Raw genomic sequence first — 12,394 nt, 5'->3', positions numbered from 1 at the left:
GGTAACCTCCAGTTCTCTGTAGTTAAGAGTCTATTTTTTTTGTCTCTTTTCTCCTTGTTCATTTGTTTTGTTTCTTAAATTCCACATATGAGTGAAATCATATGGTATTTGTCTTTCTCTGACTTATTTCACTTAGCATTGTACCCTCTGGATCCATCCATGTTGCTGCAAATGACACTATTTCATTTTTTTTTATGACTAACACTCCATTGTGTGTGTGTGTATACACATGAGATCGTCTTCATTCATATATCAATGGACACTTGGGTTGCTTTCCTAATTTGGTTATTGTAAATAATGCTGCAATAAACATAGGGGCTCATATATCTTTTCAAATTAGTGTTTTCATATTCTTTGGGTAAATATCCAGTAGTGCTGTCACTGGATCGTATGGTAATTCTGTTTTTAATTTTTTGAGAAACCACCATACTGTTTTCCACAGTGGCTGCACCAGTTTGCATTCCTGCTGACAGTGCTTGAGGGTTCCTTTTTTCTACATCCTCACCAACATTTGTGTCTTCATGTTTTTGATTTTAGACATTCTAACAGGTGTGAGGTGGTATCTCACTGTGGTTTTGATTTGCATTCCCTGATGATGAATGATGTTGAGCATCTTCTCATGTGTCTGTTGGCTATCTGTATGTCTTCTTTGGAGAAATATCTTCTCATGTCTTCTGCTCATTTTTAATTGAATTATTTGTGGGTTTTTTGGTGTTAGGTTGTATATATACTTTATATATTTTGGATACTAACCCGTTACTGCATATGTCATTTGCAAATATCTTCTCCCATTCCATAGATTGTCTTAGTTTTTTTGTTTCCTTTGCTGTGCAGAAGCTTTTTATTTTGATGTCATCCCAATAGTTTATTTTTGCTTTTGTTTCCCTTGCCTCAGGAGACATATCTAGAAAAATGTTGCTATGGCCGATGTCAGAGAAATTACTGCCTGTCTCTCTCAAGGATTTTTTTTTACAGGTTCAGGTCTCACATTTAGGTCTTTAATTCAGTTTGAGTTTATTATTGTGTTTGTGTAAGGAAGGTGGTCTAGTTTCCTTCTTTTGCATGTAGCTGTCCAGTTTTCCAAACACCGTTTGTTAAAGAGATTGTCTTTTTCCTATTGCATATTCTTTCCTCCTTTGTTTAAGATTAATTGACCATATAATTGTGGGTTATTTCTGGGCTGTCTATTCTGTTCTATCGATCTGTGTTTTGTTGTGTGTGTGTGTGCCAGTACCATACTGCTTTGATGACTGCAGCTTTGTAGGATATCTTGTAATCTGGGATTGTGATCCCTTCAGTTTTGTTCTTTTTTTTCCAAGATTACTTTGGCTATTCAGGGTCTTTTGTGGTTTCATAAAATTTTTAGGATTATTTGTTCTAGCTGGGTGAAAATGTGATTGATACTTTGATTACATTAAATCTATGGATTGCTATGGATAGTATCAACATTTTAACAATATTCTCCCAATCCATGAGCATGGAATAAAAACTTTTTAATTGACTGGGCTTGCAGAGAAGCAGGAGAATTTATTTCATAATGAAGAAAAAGATCAATCAGCAGAAACAGACCTAGAAACAGCCCTGGAGTGTTAATGGAAGCCATATTTGACTCTGTGGTGTCAGTGGAGGCCACGTGGGGAGCAATAAGTCATTCCTATCCCTGCCATCTAGGTTGCTATCCATGCACCTAGTAGGAGCTGGAACTCCTACTTCTACCCAGCATGGGTGTCATGAAGAGCTTCTCCCCACCCTTGGGTATCATAGAACTAACGTGGGGAATGTGGACTATTACATGCACTTGGTAGTAATGAGAGATAATAATCCTTTCTCTGCCAGAGCCATGTTCTAAAAAGCCAGCTAAAATAAACTTTAAATAAGATCCAGAGTCTCCTAATACAATACCCCCAAAATCTAAATTTCAGTAGAAAATCACTTGTCATACTGAGAACCTGGAAGATCTTAAACTACATTAAAAAAGACAATAGATGTTAACATTGAGATGATAGAGATATTATTAGAATTTCCTGACAAAGATTTTAAAGCAGCCATGGTAGAAATATTTTACTATATAATTATAAAGTTGAAACAAATGGAAAAAATAGAGTCTTAACAAGGAAACAGAAAATGTAAAGAACCAAATAAAAATTTTAGAACTGAAAAATATGACTGTTGAACCTGCCCCCCCCACCAAACAAAACAAAATACAAACCCTCAGTTGTTGGGCTTAACAGCAGAATGGAGGGGATAGAGGAAAGAATCTGTGAACTTGATGATAGAACATTAGAAATTACCCAGTCTGAACAAGCTACAGAAAGCATATTAAATAACACAGAGAGCCATAAGTTCCTATGGACTATAAGAAAAGATCTAAGATATTTGTCCTTGAAAAGACAAAGAGGGCATTGTTGAAAAAGTACTTGGAGAAATAAAGGCTGAAACATTATCACGTGCGGAAGGGAAAGAAGTAACAACTCATAATTATCCAGCAAAAAATGTCCTTCAGGAATTAAGAATAAATCAAGACATTCATAGAATAAGGAAAACTAAGACAACCTGTTGCCAGTAGTTCTATCCAAAAGAATGCCTATGGGAAATTCTCTAAACAGAAAGAAAACAGTAAAAGAATTAGTCTCAAAACATCAAGAAGGCTAAAAGAACACAGTAATCAAAACTATGAGTATATACAATAATTGTTCCTTTCTTGAATCAGTTTTCTAAATTTTGTTTGATGGTTAAAGCAAATATTATAGTACTGTTTGATGTGGTTTTAAATGTTTATACTGGAAATTAAGGCAATTATAAACAAGGGCAAAGGATGTAAAGAGAAGTAAAATTTCTAACTATAACTTGAACTGGTAAAATGAAACCAGTAGGCTATGATAAGGTATATCTAAGTAATTCCCAGAGCAACAACCAAGAAAACTATACAAAGAGATATGCTCAGAAAATTATAGATAAATCAAGTGGAATCCTAAAAAAATGTTCAAGGAACCCACAGGAAGGCAGGAAAAAGGAAACAAACTTAGAACAAGAAATAGGAAAAAAAAAAACTGAAGCCATAAAATATTTATAGTCACAATAAAAGTAAATGGTGTACATATATAAAAATTAAAAGAGATTGATGGAGTTGATGTTAAAAATGAAAGACCCAACTATATGCTGTCTATAGGAAACCTCAAAAATAACAATATAGGTAGTTAGTAATTAAAAGAATGGAAAATTATATGTCTTATAATAAAAGAAACATAAGTGGTTGTATTAATATCAGATAAAGTAGACTTCAGAGCAAAGAAAAGTATCTGAGGTGGAAGATTATATAATGATGGAAAATGTCAGTCTGTCATGAAGACGGGAATACTAAATGTGTATGAACCAAACAGAGCTGCAAAATATAGTAAGCAGAAACTAGTAGAAGTAAAAAAAAAAAAAAAAAAAAAAAAAAAAAGAGCTGAATCCATAATTATCGTTGGAGATTTGGCACCCTTGTTTCAACAATTGATAAAAAAAATTTGAATCAGTAAGGATGTAGAACTCAACAACACCATTAACCAACAGAATCCAATCAACATTTATAGAACACTCTACCCAACAAGAGCACCTAAACATGTTTTTCTTCAAGTGGCTATTAAGGGTATACCCAAACAGGCTATATCTTGGACCATAAAATAAACCTCAACAAATTTATAAAAATTGAGATTATACAAAATGAATTCTCTAACCATAATAGAATCAAGCTAGAAATCAATATCAGAAAGATAGTAGGGAAATCCTCAGTTGGAAATGAAATGATACCCTTCAAATAATTCATAAGTCATAGAGGAAATTTCAATGAAAACATATTAATGAAAAATAATTTTAAGAAATACATTAGCCTGAATGAAAATGTGGATACAGCTAAAGTATTGCTGAGAAAAAATGTATAGTGCTAAATGCATTCATTAGAAAACAGGAGAAAAATACCAAATCAGTAATCTAAGCTCCCACCTTAAGAACCTAGAAAAAGATCAACATAAACCCAAAATAAGTAGAGGGAAGGAAATAAGAAAGAGAAGAGCAGAAATTGAAATCAGAAGAACAGTAGAGAAAATCAGTGTAGCAAAGAGCTGTTTCTTTGAAAAGATTAATAAAATTGACAAACCTGTAAAAAAGACTGCCAAAAAAAAAAAGAGGGAAGGTACAGATTATCTATATCAGGAATGAAACCGAGACTATCACTACAGGTCTTGCACACGTCAAAAGGTTGATAAGGTAATCTGGTGAATGGCTCTACCCAAACAAATTTGACAAACATAGATAAAATGGCTCAAAAGGCAGATACTACCGTAACTTACCCCATATGAAATAATTTGAATAGCCATATAACTATTAAGGAAACTTAATTCATATTAAAAACTCACCAAAAGAATGGTTTCCTTGGAGAATTCTACACAGTGTTTAAAGAAGAATGAAAACCAGTTCTATACATGTCTTACAGAAAATAAAAGAGGAGGGATGTTACCAGTTGGGGAAATGGTAAAGGGTACACAGAACTCTGAGTTATTATTATATTTTTAATATTTATTTATTTATTTTGAGACAGAGAGAGTGCACACGAGTGAACACAGGTGTGAGCAGGGGAGGGGCAAAGAGAGAATGAATCCCAAGCAGCATCTGCGCTATCAGCACAGAGCCCAGTGTGGGGCTCAATCTCAAAAACCATGAGATCATGACCTGAGCCGAAATCAATAGTTGGACAGTTAACCAAATGAGCCACCCAGGTGCCCCATGAATTATTTTTTACAATTGCATGTGAACCTACCATCATCTAAAAATAAAATTTAAAAAAAATGTAAACAGGAAAAAGTTATAAAAGTAAGAATGACAACAGACTTCCTTTTGGAAATAATATAAGTCCAAAGACGGTAGAGAAATATCTTTAAAATACTAGACAAACAAACAAACTTAGGCTGTTTGATTCCAGAACCTGTACTCTTAACCATTACTCTATGCTGCATCATAAAGATCATAAAAACAGAGATGGATGGAACAATTAGATAGACTCCTTTTTCCTTTTTTGGAGAGGAAACTCCTGGTGAGTTAGAGTGGTACGACCATCCTTTGAAAAGAAGATAAACAACAACTGTTCTTAGTCCCAGATCTGTTTCTCGTTTCTGTTGTTTCCTTTACTTCAACAATTTTTTAAAAGTAAAATTGGTTAATATGTCATGTTTCCTGTCAGGTAAGCTTATATTCTAGAAGAGAATAAAGTAAATGTAGGGTAACAATATGGGCAAATTTGGATAAATGTCATAAAAGAGAAATTCAAACAAAGCCTTTGGGAAATTTAGAGAAAGGATTGAGAGTACGACAGATTAAGGCTATCAAGAAAGATTGAGTGTGAATCTGATTGAGAGTGGAGGAAAAGGGAAAAGCTGAGGATATGTCTAAGATCTGTGTCCTGATGACTAGGGCAAGGGCAGTATCATAGCGGTGATTAAATATAAGCTCTTTGGTGGCACAGTTTTGTGATTATTTGCTTGTCTGCTAGGTTTGTAATGTATCCTTACTACCTAGAACAGCCCTGAGTACATAGTAAATGCGCAATAAATATTTGTTACATGAATGAATAAACGAATAGAGAAATTAGAAGGCGATGATCACCAGATTTCGTAGGGACGATTTGATAGTGAGCTCTAGTTTGGGAGTTACAATTGTGGGATCTAATTGTGACTATGCTATTAGCCAGCTTCATCCATAGTTTGAACTATCACATCAGCTATCACACACATGACTTTCAAAACTATTGGAGAGAGCAATAATATAGGGAACATGCTGGTCAAGAACATTAACTGTCTGACCTTGCATGTAAAATGAAGATGACAAGAGAAGTTACTGTTACTAAATGCAATTTTATGTCTAGTGCACTTAGCTTGGCACTTGGTCATAATACTGAGTAAAGGGCACCATTGTTTGAACTTGAGTTCCACTTGGACTTTGACCTAGATGAGCCAGCCACCACATCTCTGGTATAGCACATTAAAACTAAAACTGTATTTGAATTACCTCATGCAAAAAGCTAAATTGTATTTCAAAGATGGCCAGCTTAATACCTTCATTTTACTTGGTGCCAAAGTGGAAAAAGTAACTTGCACAAAGTCACACAGAGAATATGGAGGGAAAAAGGTAGTCAGGGACCAAACTTGTGGGGGGTAGTGTTTATATGTAAAGGGTGGGAGGAAAAATAGGAAAGAGACACTAAATTAGTTAAGCTTGAGGCTGAATTTTATAGCTGCCTTCTATGATGAATTTTATTTTCTGGGGAAAAAAAATGGTGTTTTCCTGCTAGATAGCTCTACCTGTATTTCCCATTGACATCTTTAATTCAACGTGTCTGAAGCCAAATTGGAATCACTGCATGTTAAAACTGAAAATGATTTTTGAGGGCCTTCAGTCTATACTCTCATTTTAGAGATGAGGAAAACAGATTCTGCTCTGTGGTGGAGCTCTCACACTTCTTAGATTCATTAGTAGCAAAGTGAGCCATCATTCATCTCTTGGGTCACTTTTGCCCATGTTGCAGAGTGTTACTTTAAGTCCTTTTGGGTTAGAGTGAGGCTTCTAGGCTCATCCTGGCTACAGACAACCTCTAGTGTTGTTAAGAGCAGTCGGGTTTTTTTTGTTTGTTTTTTTTCTTTAAACAGCTGACTCCTTTCAGTTGAATCACATGAAGAAACCCCATATATAAAAAGAGACTAAAAAAGAGGAGTTGCTCTGGCTAACAAAGATTTGGTGGTGATGGTGGTTGGGGAGATCAGGGAAGAGAAAGAATGAGTTTTACCCTGATAACTTGGCCCCTGATTCCTGGAGGTGAGGGGCCTCTGAAGTGCCTCTGAGGTTAGGAAGCAGTGTGAAACTCCGTGATTTGGAGGCCTGGGGGGTCCGGCAGTGAGGGTTGGTATGAATGAGAAGACCACTTGTGTTTCTGTTCATCCTGTTTTCCTGTGACTTTTCCACATACCCTGGAGTAATAATTTTTAGGTCTTTCTTGAATCTAATAATTAAGAACTAGGCCATCAGTGCAACTAGGGCCTAAATAAACTCTCAGCTGTCATTTTAAAACTCTCATCAGTCACATTTGTAGGTATTTACACAGACAAGCAGCTTTTTTGTGAATTAAGTGGCCTTGAAATAGATAATTTTATTAGTATAGACAAAGCTCAAGTATTGTCACGTGAGGAAAAGCTTAGTGGCAATCAGCATATTGATCTTGCATAAACCCTTTATAATGTTCTGATGAATTGTAAAATACTTGACATATTTTTAATTACTTTTATACTATTATTTATAATTTCGAATTTTAGCAACTGATGAAGCCCTGTGCTTAGAGGACACCATGGGGAGATAGAGGGAAAATAGGACAAGGTCCTTGCCCTCACATTTGAGTCATGCTGAATACAGAATGAAGAATGTGACATTTTAGGTTTTTATCCTTTGTACTTGCTTTTACCACCTCAACTTCCATATTGTGTAATTTTTAATTTTAATTTACTGATGTGTAAAGCATATTCATGACTGAAAATTCACTAATTTAAGATTCTGTGCTTTCTTTCAAATTATTACTAGATTGCAGGACTGGAGAAAGATAAAGAAGAACTACATAATCAACTGCTTAGTGTTGATCCCACAAGAGACAGCAAACGAATGGAACAACTTGTTCGAGAAAAAGTCCATTTATGTCAGAAAGTAAAAGGCTTAGAGGCTGAGGTAGCCGAATTAAGGGCTGAAAAAGAAAATTCTGGTGCTCAGGTAGAAAATGTCCAAAGAATTCAGGTACGGCAGTTGGCTGAGACACAGGCTACAGTCAGATCCCTGGAGGTAAGATTTTAATTGCTTCCCGGTAGAGTATGGCATACTTTTTTGAAAGTGCAATCGAAAAGCCTTTGATTTTTAGAGCACAAATGTATGCTTACCAATCTAATGCTGATGCATTTGTAGAGTCCCAAGAGTATAGATTCTTTTTGTAAAGAAGAAAGCTATTGATTCATAAGCAATAGCTATCCTACTACATTTACAAAGGGATTATTTATTCTTTGGGAGCCAAAACACCTAGCCAAAATGATTTAACCCTTGAAATGCCAAAGAGTAGAATATGCAAAATTTTCAAAATTTGAGTTTCTGAGGATTAAAGTCATCTCCAACCAGAAGGAACAATTTATTCCTGGATAGTTATTTCCTTACATGGGATTCAAGGTATTAAAATCAAAAGACCTGTTTAAATAAAAATACCATACTTTTATATCTTATGACAGCTTCTTGCCAGAGTAATACAATTCAACTTGGTACTAATGCATGTAAGTCTTTAGTGAACTATTTTCCTGAGTTTGTTAGAGAAATATAAGAGCTGGCAGAGCTAGGCTGGTACTCCTAGAGGTATTCTTCTATGAAAATTCTTGGTTTCCATTGTTTGAGAGGAAAACTTTCCTTATACTCTTAGGTTCAGTGATTGGGGATTGTGAATTAAACTGACAATAGGTTAACAAGAGAAAAGATGGATATTTATGTAAGTAAACAGGAGTTCACAGAAAAAATGTGGCTCAAAGTGGTAGAATTTGGGGCTTGCGTGTCATCCTTTTAAAAAATACTTATTTTTGGGGCGCCTGGGTGGCTCAGTCGGTTAAGTGTCTGACTTTGGCTCAGGTCATGATCTCATGGTTCGTGGGTTCGAGCCCCGCGTCGGGCTCTGTGCTGACAGCTCAGAGCCTGGAGCCTGCTTCTGATTCTGTCTCTCTCTGTCTCTGCCTCTCCCTTACTCACGTTCTGTCTCTGCCTCTCAAAAATAAATAAATGTAAAAAAAAATTTTTTTTTAAATAAAAATAAAAAATATTTATTTTTGAGAGAGAGAGAGTGCAGGGAAGGGGCAGAGAGAGAGAGAAACAGGATCTGAAGCAGGCTCTGCACTGAGAGCCTGATGCAGGGCTTGAATTCCTGAACCAAACTGTGAGGTCATGATCTGAGCTGAAGTCAAAGGCTTAGCTGACCCAGCCACCCAGGTGACCCTGCATACCATCTTAATAGGGAAACGAGACGGGGACAAAAGGCACTTAGGGGAACACAAATGACTTTTAGGAAAGATAAACAGGCCCTTAGGAAAATAGATGGGAGATATGACAGTTTTGTGACAGTGTCTGTATAGGTGATTTTTTATCCTTCTCCCTAAATAGGAGTCAGTCTTCACTGGCTATAAAACCCAGACAAGGGGATTTATAATTCTTTTTGGTGGCTCTGGTTTTTGGTAGCAGAGAGGAGTTCGGGGAAAAACCTTTTCCTGTGTCTATTGATTATCAAATGCCTTCAGCTCAAAATAATTTTTATGCCACGGTGACATATTCTGGATCCCTTAACCACCTTGTTTAGGTATGCTTACTTTTCCTGGTTTTTAGTGTCTAACATATAGCAAATATACTAGTTTTGAGCAATCAAAAACTAGTTTTGATTTATTTTGAGCAATCCAAAGTGTGTGTGTGTGTGTGTGTGTGTGTGTGTGTGTGTGTGTTAGACTTGTAGGGAATTAGTGGGCATCTAGCAAAATAGTGATTTTTTTTTCAGCCAAAAAACTGGGTACAGCCAAAATATTGGTATGTTTTGAAGAATAGAAGTCATCTTTTTATTTTTTGATGAAGCTTCTGACAGTATTTATTGGTTTCCTGAACTAAAATTGTATCATTGGACCTTAGACATGAGGCAGTTCAGAATGAGACTTTTATGTTGCTACCTTTCCAGTATTAATGTATTTATAGTGACTGAGTAAGTGGATGATTGCAATTGAATACAGTGTTTGATCTCAATGCAGAGCTTTTTATTGAGGTCATTTGGAGTGCTGATTTTCAGGACAAGTTCAATGATTACAAAAGATGGGAGGTTCATTTGTGACACTTTCAAAGAGTTAATTTTATCATTTGTCAGATGAAATGAGAATAAGCACATGAGAAGAAGCATTTTTTCTTCTTTGATTTTTTTTTTTTTTTTTGGCTATCATTGTGCCTGCCCAAAGACTATCATTTTATATTTGAGGAAAATAGTTTTTTCTGAATTACTTGTTGAATATACTCTTTAAAATTTTTATTTTTAATGTTTATTTATTTTTGAGAGAGACAGAGGGCGAGCAGGAAAGGGGCAGAGAGAGAGGGAGACACAGGGTCTGAAGCAGGTTCCAGGTTCTGAGCTGTCAGCACAGAGCCCAACACGGGGCTTGAACCCACAAACCGTGAGATCATGACCTGAGCCGAAGTCGAACACTTAACTGACTGAGCCACCCAGGTGCCCCTGAATATATGCTTATCGTATTTAAGATATGTAGGAAATGAGATCTTATAAAACCGTGAAGCTTATTTTTTAAATGTCAAACATTTCAACTATTTTGAGTGGAAATATTTTTAAAAAGCATTTAGTTTTCATTTTCAAGTTAAAGAGTACTATGACTGTTACCAACCAGAAATTTTCTCGAAAATTTACAGACTTAAGAATCTTTATTATGTGATGGGATCAAGAGCTATTGAGCTCTTTGTTCATACTTCCAGAGGCTCCAGATTGAGAATTTTGAATTCTTAAGTCTCTCTTTTTTTTAATCTCCCTTGATTTTCAGAGTTTTTGCTCTCACCTACTACTGCAAATGAGCCCTTTCTTCTACTTTCTAATATACTTTTATATTTCTGAGATACATTGAAACCCCCAAAATGTTTGTTCGAATTATGTCAGCAAGAAGAGTAAATAGGTGTCGAGTACACAGAGGTACACTCTCATGAGAGAAGTTTATGAGTTGTATTTTGGTGGTGGCTGTTGATAATGTCATTTGTGTAGATGCTCTTGTTACATATTTCCAGGAGCAAATATCATTCATTTTAATTCTACCAGTTACTTTGAGGAAACTCTTGTTGTTTTGGTGCATGTTAGTATTGATGAGGTTTTGAGTAGTTGGGGCTAGTATGATTACACATATATTTAAAATAGTGCTTATTTTTATACAATTCCAACATTTATGAATAAATTAAAAAAATTTTTTTTAATTAAAGGCTGAAAAACAGTCAGCTAAACTACAGGCTGAACGCTTGGAAAAAGAGCTACAATCAATCAACGAACAAAATACTGTTTTAATTAGTAAATTGCATAAAGCTGAACGGGAAATAAATACATTGACCAGTAAAGTAAGTCATCTTATGTTTGTACTTCATTCTTTAGAATGCTTGATACTGCATAATGGCAAAGAAATTTTGTATTTTAATACTTTACTTCTCTGTATCGAGATCTCTTTTTATGTTGTCATGCTACCTTCCAGTACATTCAGAATGTGATCAATTTCTGCCACCTCTTCTGTGACCACTCTTGTCTCAGCCATGATTTCTTGAGGTTCGATTTTTATAATAGCCCCCTAACTCTCTGCCCATTCAGAGCTCTGCGTAATCTGGCCTCTGCAGTCTTTCCACGGCCTCACAGTCCATTTTCCCTCCTGTTCACTTTGCTCTGGCCTCACTGGCCTTCTTTTCACTCTTACTGACTTCTGTGTTAGGGCTTTGGCACTTGCCTGCCAGACGTAGTCTTCCCTCACGTCCTCATAGATTGCTTTCTCACGGCACGTTATCAGAGAGGCCTGCCTTCTCTTCACTTTGTAAAATACCATCTTGCCTCTTCCTGCCTCACTGTCTGTCTTCCTTATCTGCTTTATTTTTCTTCGTAGCTCTTAACACCATTTGATATGTATTTATATTTGTTAATTTTTTGTCTCTCGTGTCCTTTCCCACCCCCTTTTCTTTCGACCAAATATCAGCTTTAAGAGTAGGGACATTGCTTTTGTTATTCCTTGTATCTCCAGCTCCTGGAACAGTGCTGGCACACAAGCCACTCAATATTTGTTAAGTGAGTAAATTAATAACAGCAGCATGGTCTGCATTTATATTATTTAAAAATGTTTTTTTTTAATGTTGATTTTTTTGTGTGTGAGAGAGAGAGCGTGTGCACGTATGCACGTGCAAGCAGGGGAGGGGCAGAGAGAGAGGGAGACACAGAATCTGAAGCAGGTTCCAGGCTCTGAGCTGTCAGCCCAGAGCCCAACTTGGAACTTGAACTCACGTGCCCAACGGTAAAGCTGAAGCACTCAACTGGCCGAACCACCCAGGTGCCCCTGCATTTATGTTATTTTTAAAAGAATATATATAATGGTTTGCACATCTTTTATATACTAAGTTTTCTCAGGAACTTAGTTTTTTCTCCCTCACATGCAGTATATATGAGGAATCTGGTAACCAGAAATAGGATAGCAGTGATAAAAGTATCTTGTAGAAAACTGTGGTGAATAACAGTATCAGCTCTGGAGTCAGACAGACTAGATTCAGCTTTCATTTCTTTTCCTTACTAACTGTG

The 12,394-nt window shown here is 36.0% G+C and overlaps 1 protein-coding gene across 4 annotated transcripts in view; it reads left to right on the top strand.

The window, feature by feature from the left end:
• CEP83 (centrosomal protein 83) overlaps window positions 1–12,394 on the top strand; it is a 120,664-nt gene that overhangs the window by 64,551 nt on the left and 43,719 nt on the right. For 3 of the 4 annotated variants that reach the window (XM_060656755.3, XM_060656757.3, XM_078449612.1), the window contains 2 exons: window positions 7,603–7,854; window positions 11,050–11,181. In XM_060656755.3, coding sequence (XP_060512738.1) covers window positions 7,603–7,854; window positions 11,050–11,181 — 384 coding nt within the window. The remainder of the gene's footprint in view (window positions 1–7,602; window positions 7,855–11,049; window positions 11,182–12,394) is intronic. The other variant, XM_060656759.2, reaches the window with a different exon arrangement.

Source organism: Panthera onca, chromosome B4 (genome assembly GCF_046562875.1).
Source record: "Panthera onca isolate mPanOnc1 chromosome B4, mPanOnc1 haplotype 2, whole genome shotgun sequence".
Lineage (NCBI taxonomy): Eukaryota > Metazoa > Chordata > Mammalia > Carnivora > Felidae > Panthera > Panthera onca.
Note: the sequence above shows the minus strand (reverse complement) of the source record. Positions and strands in the feature narration are given on the sequence as shown.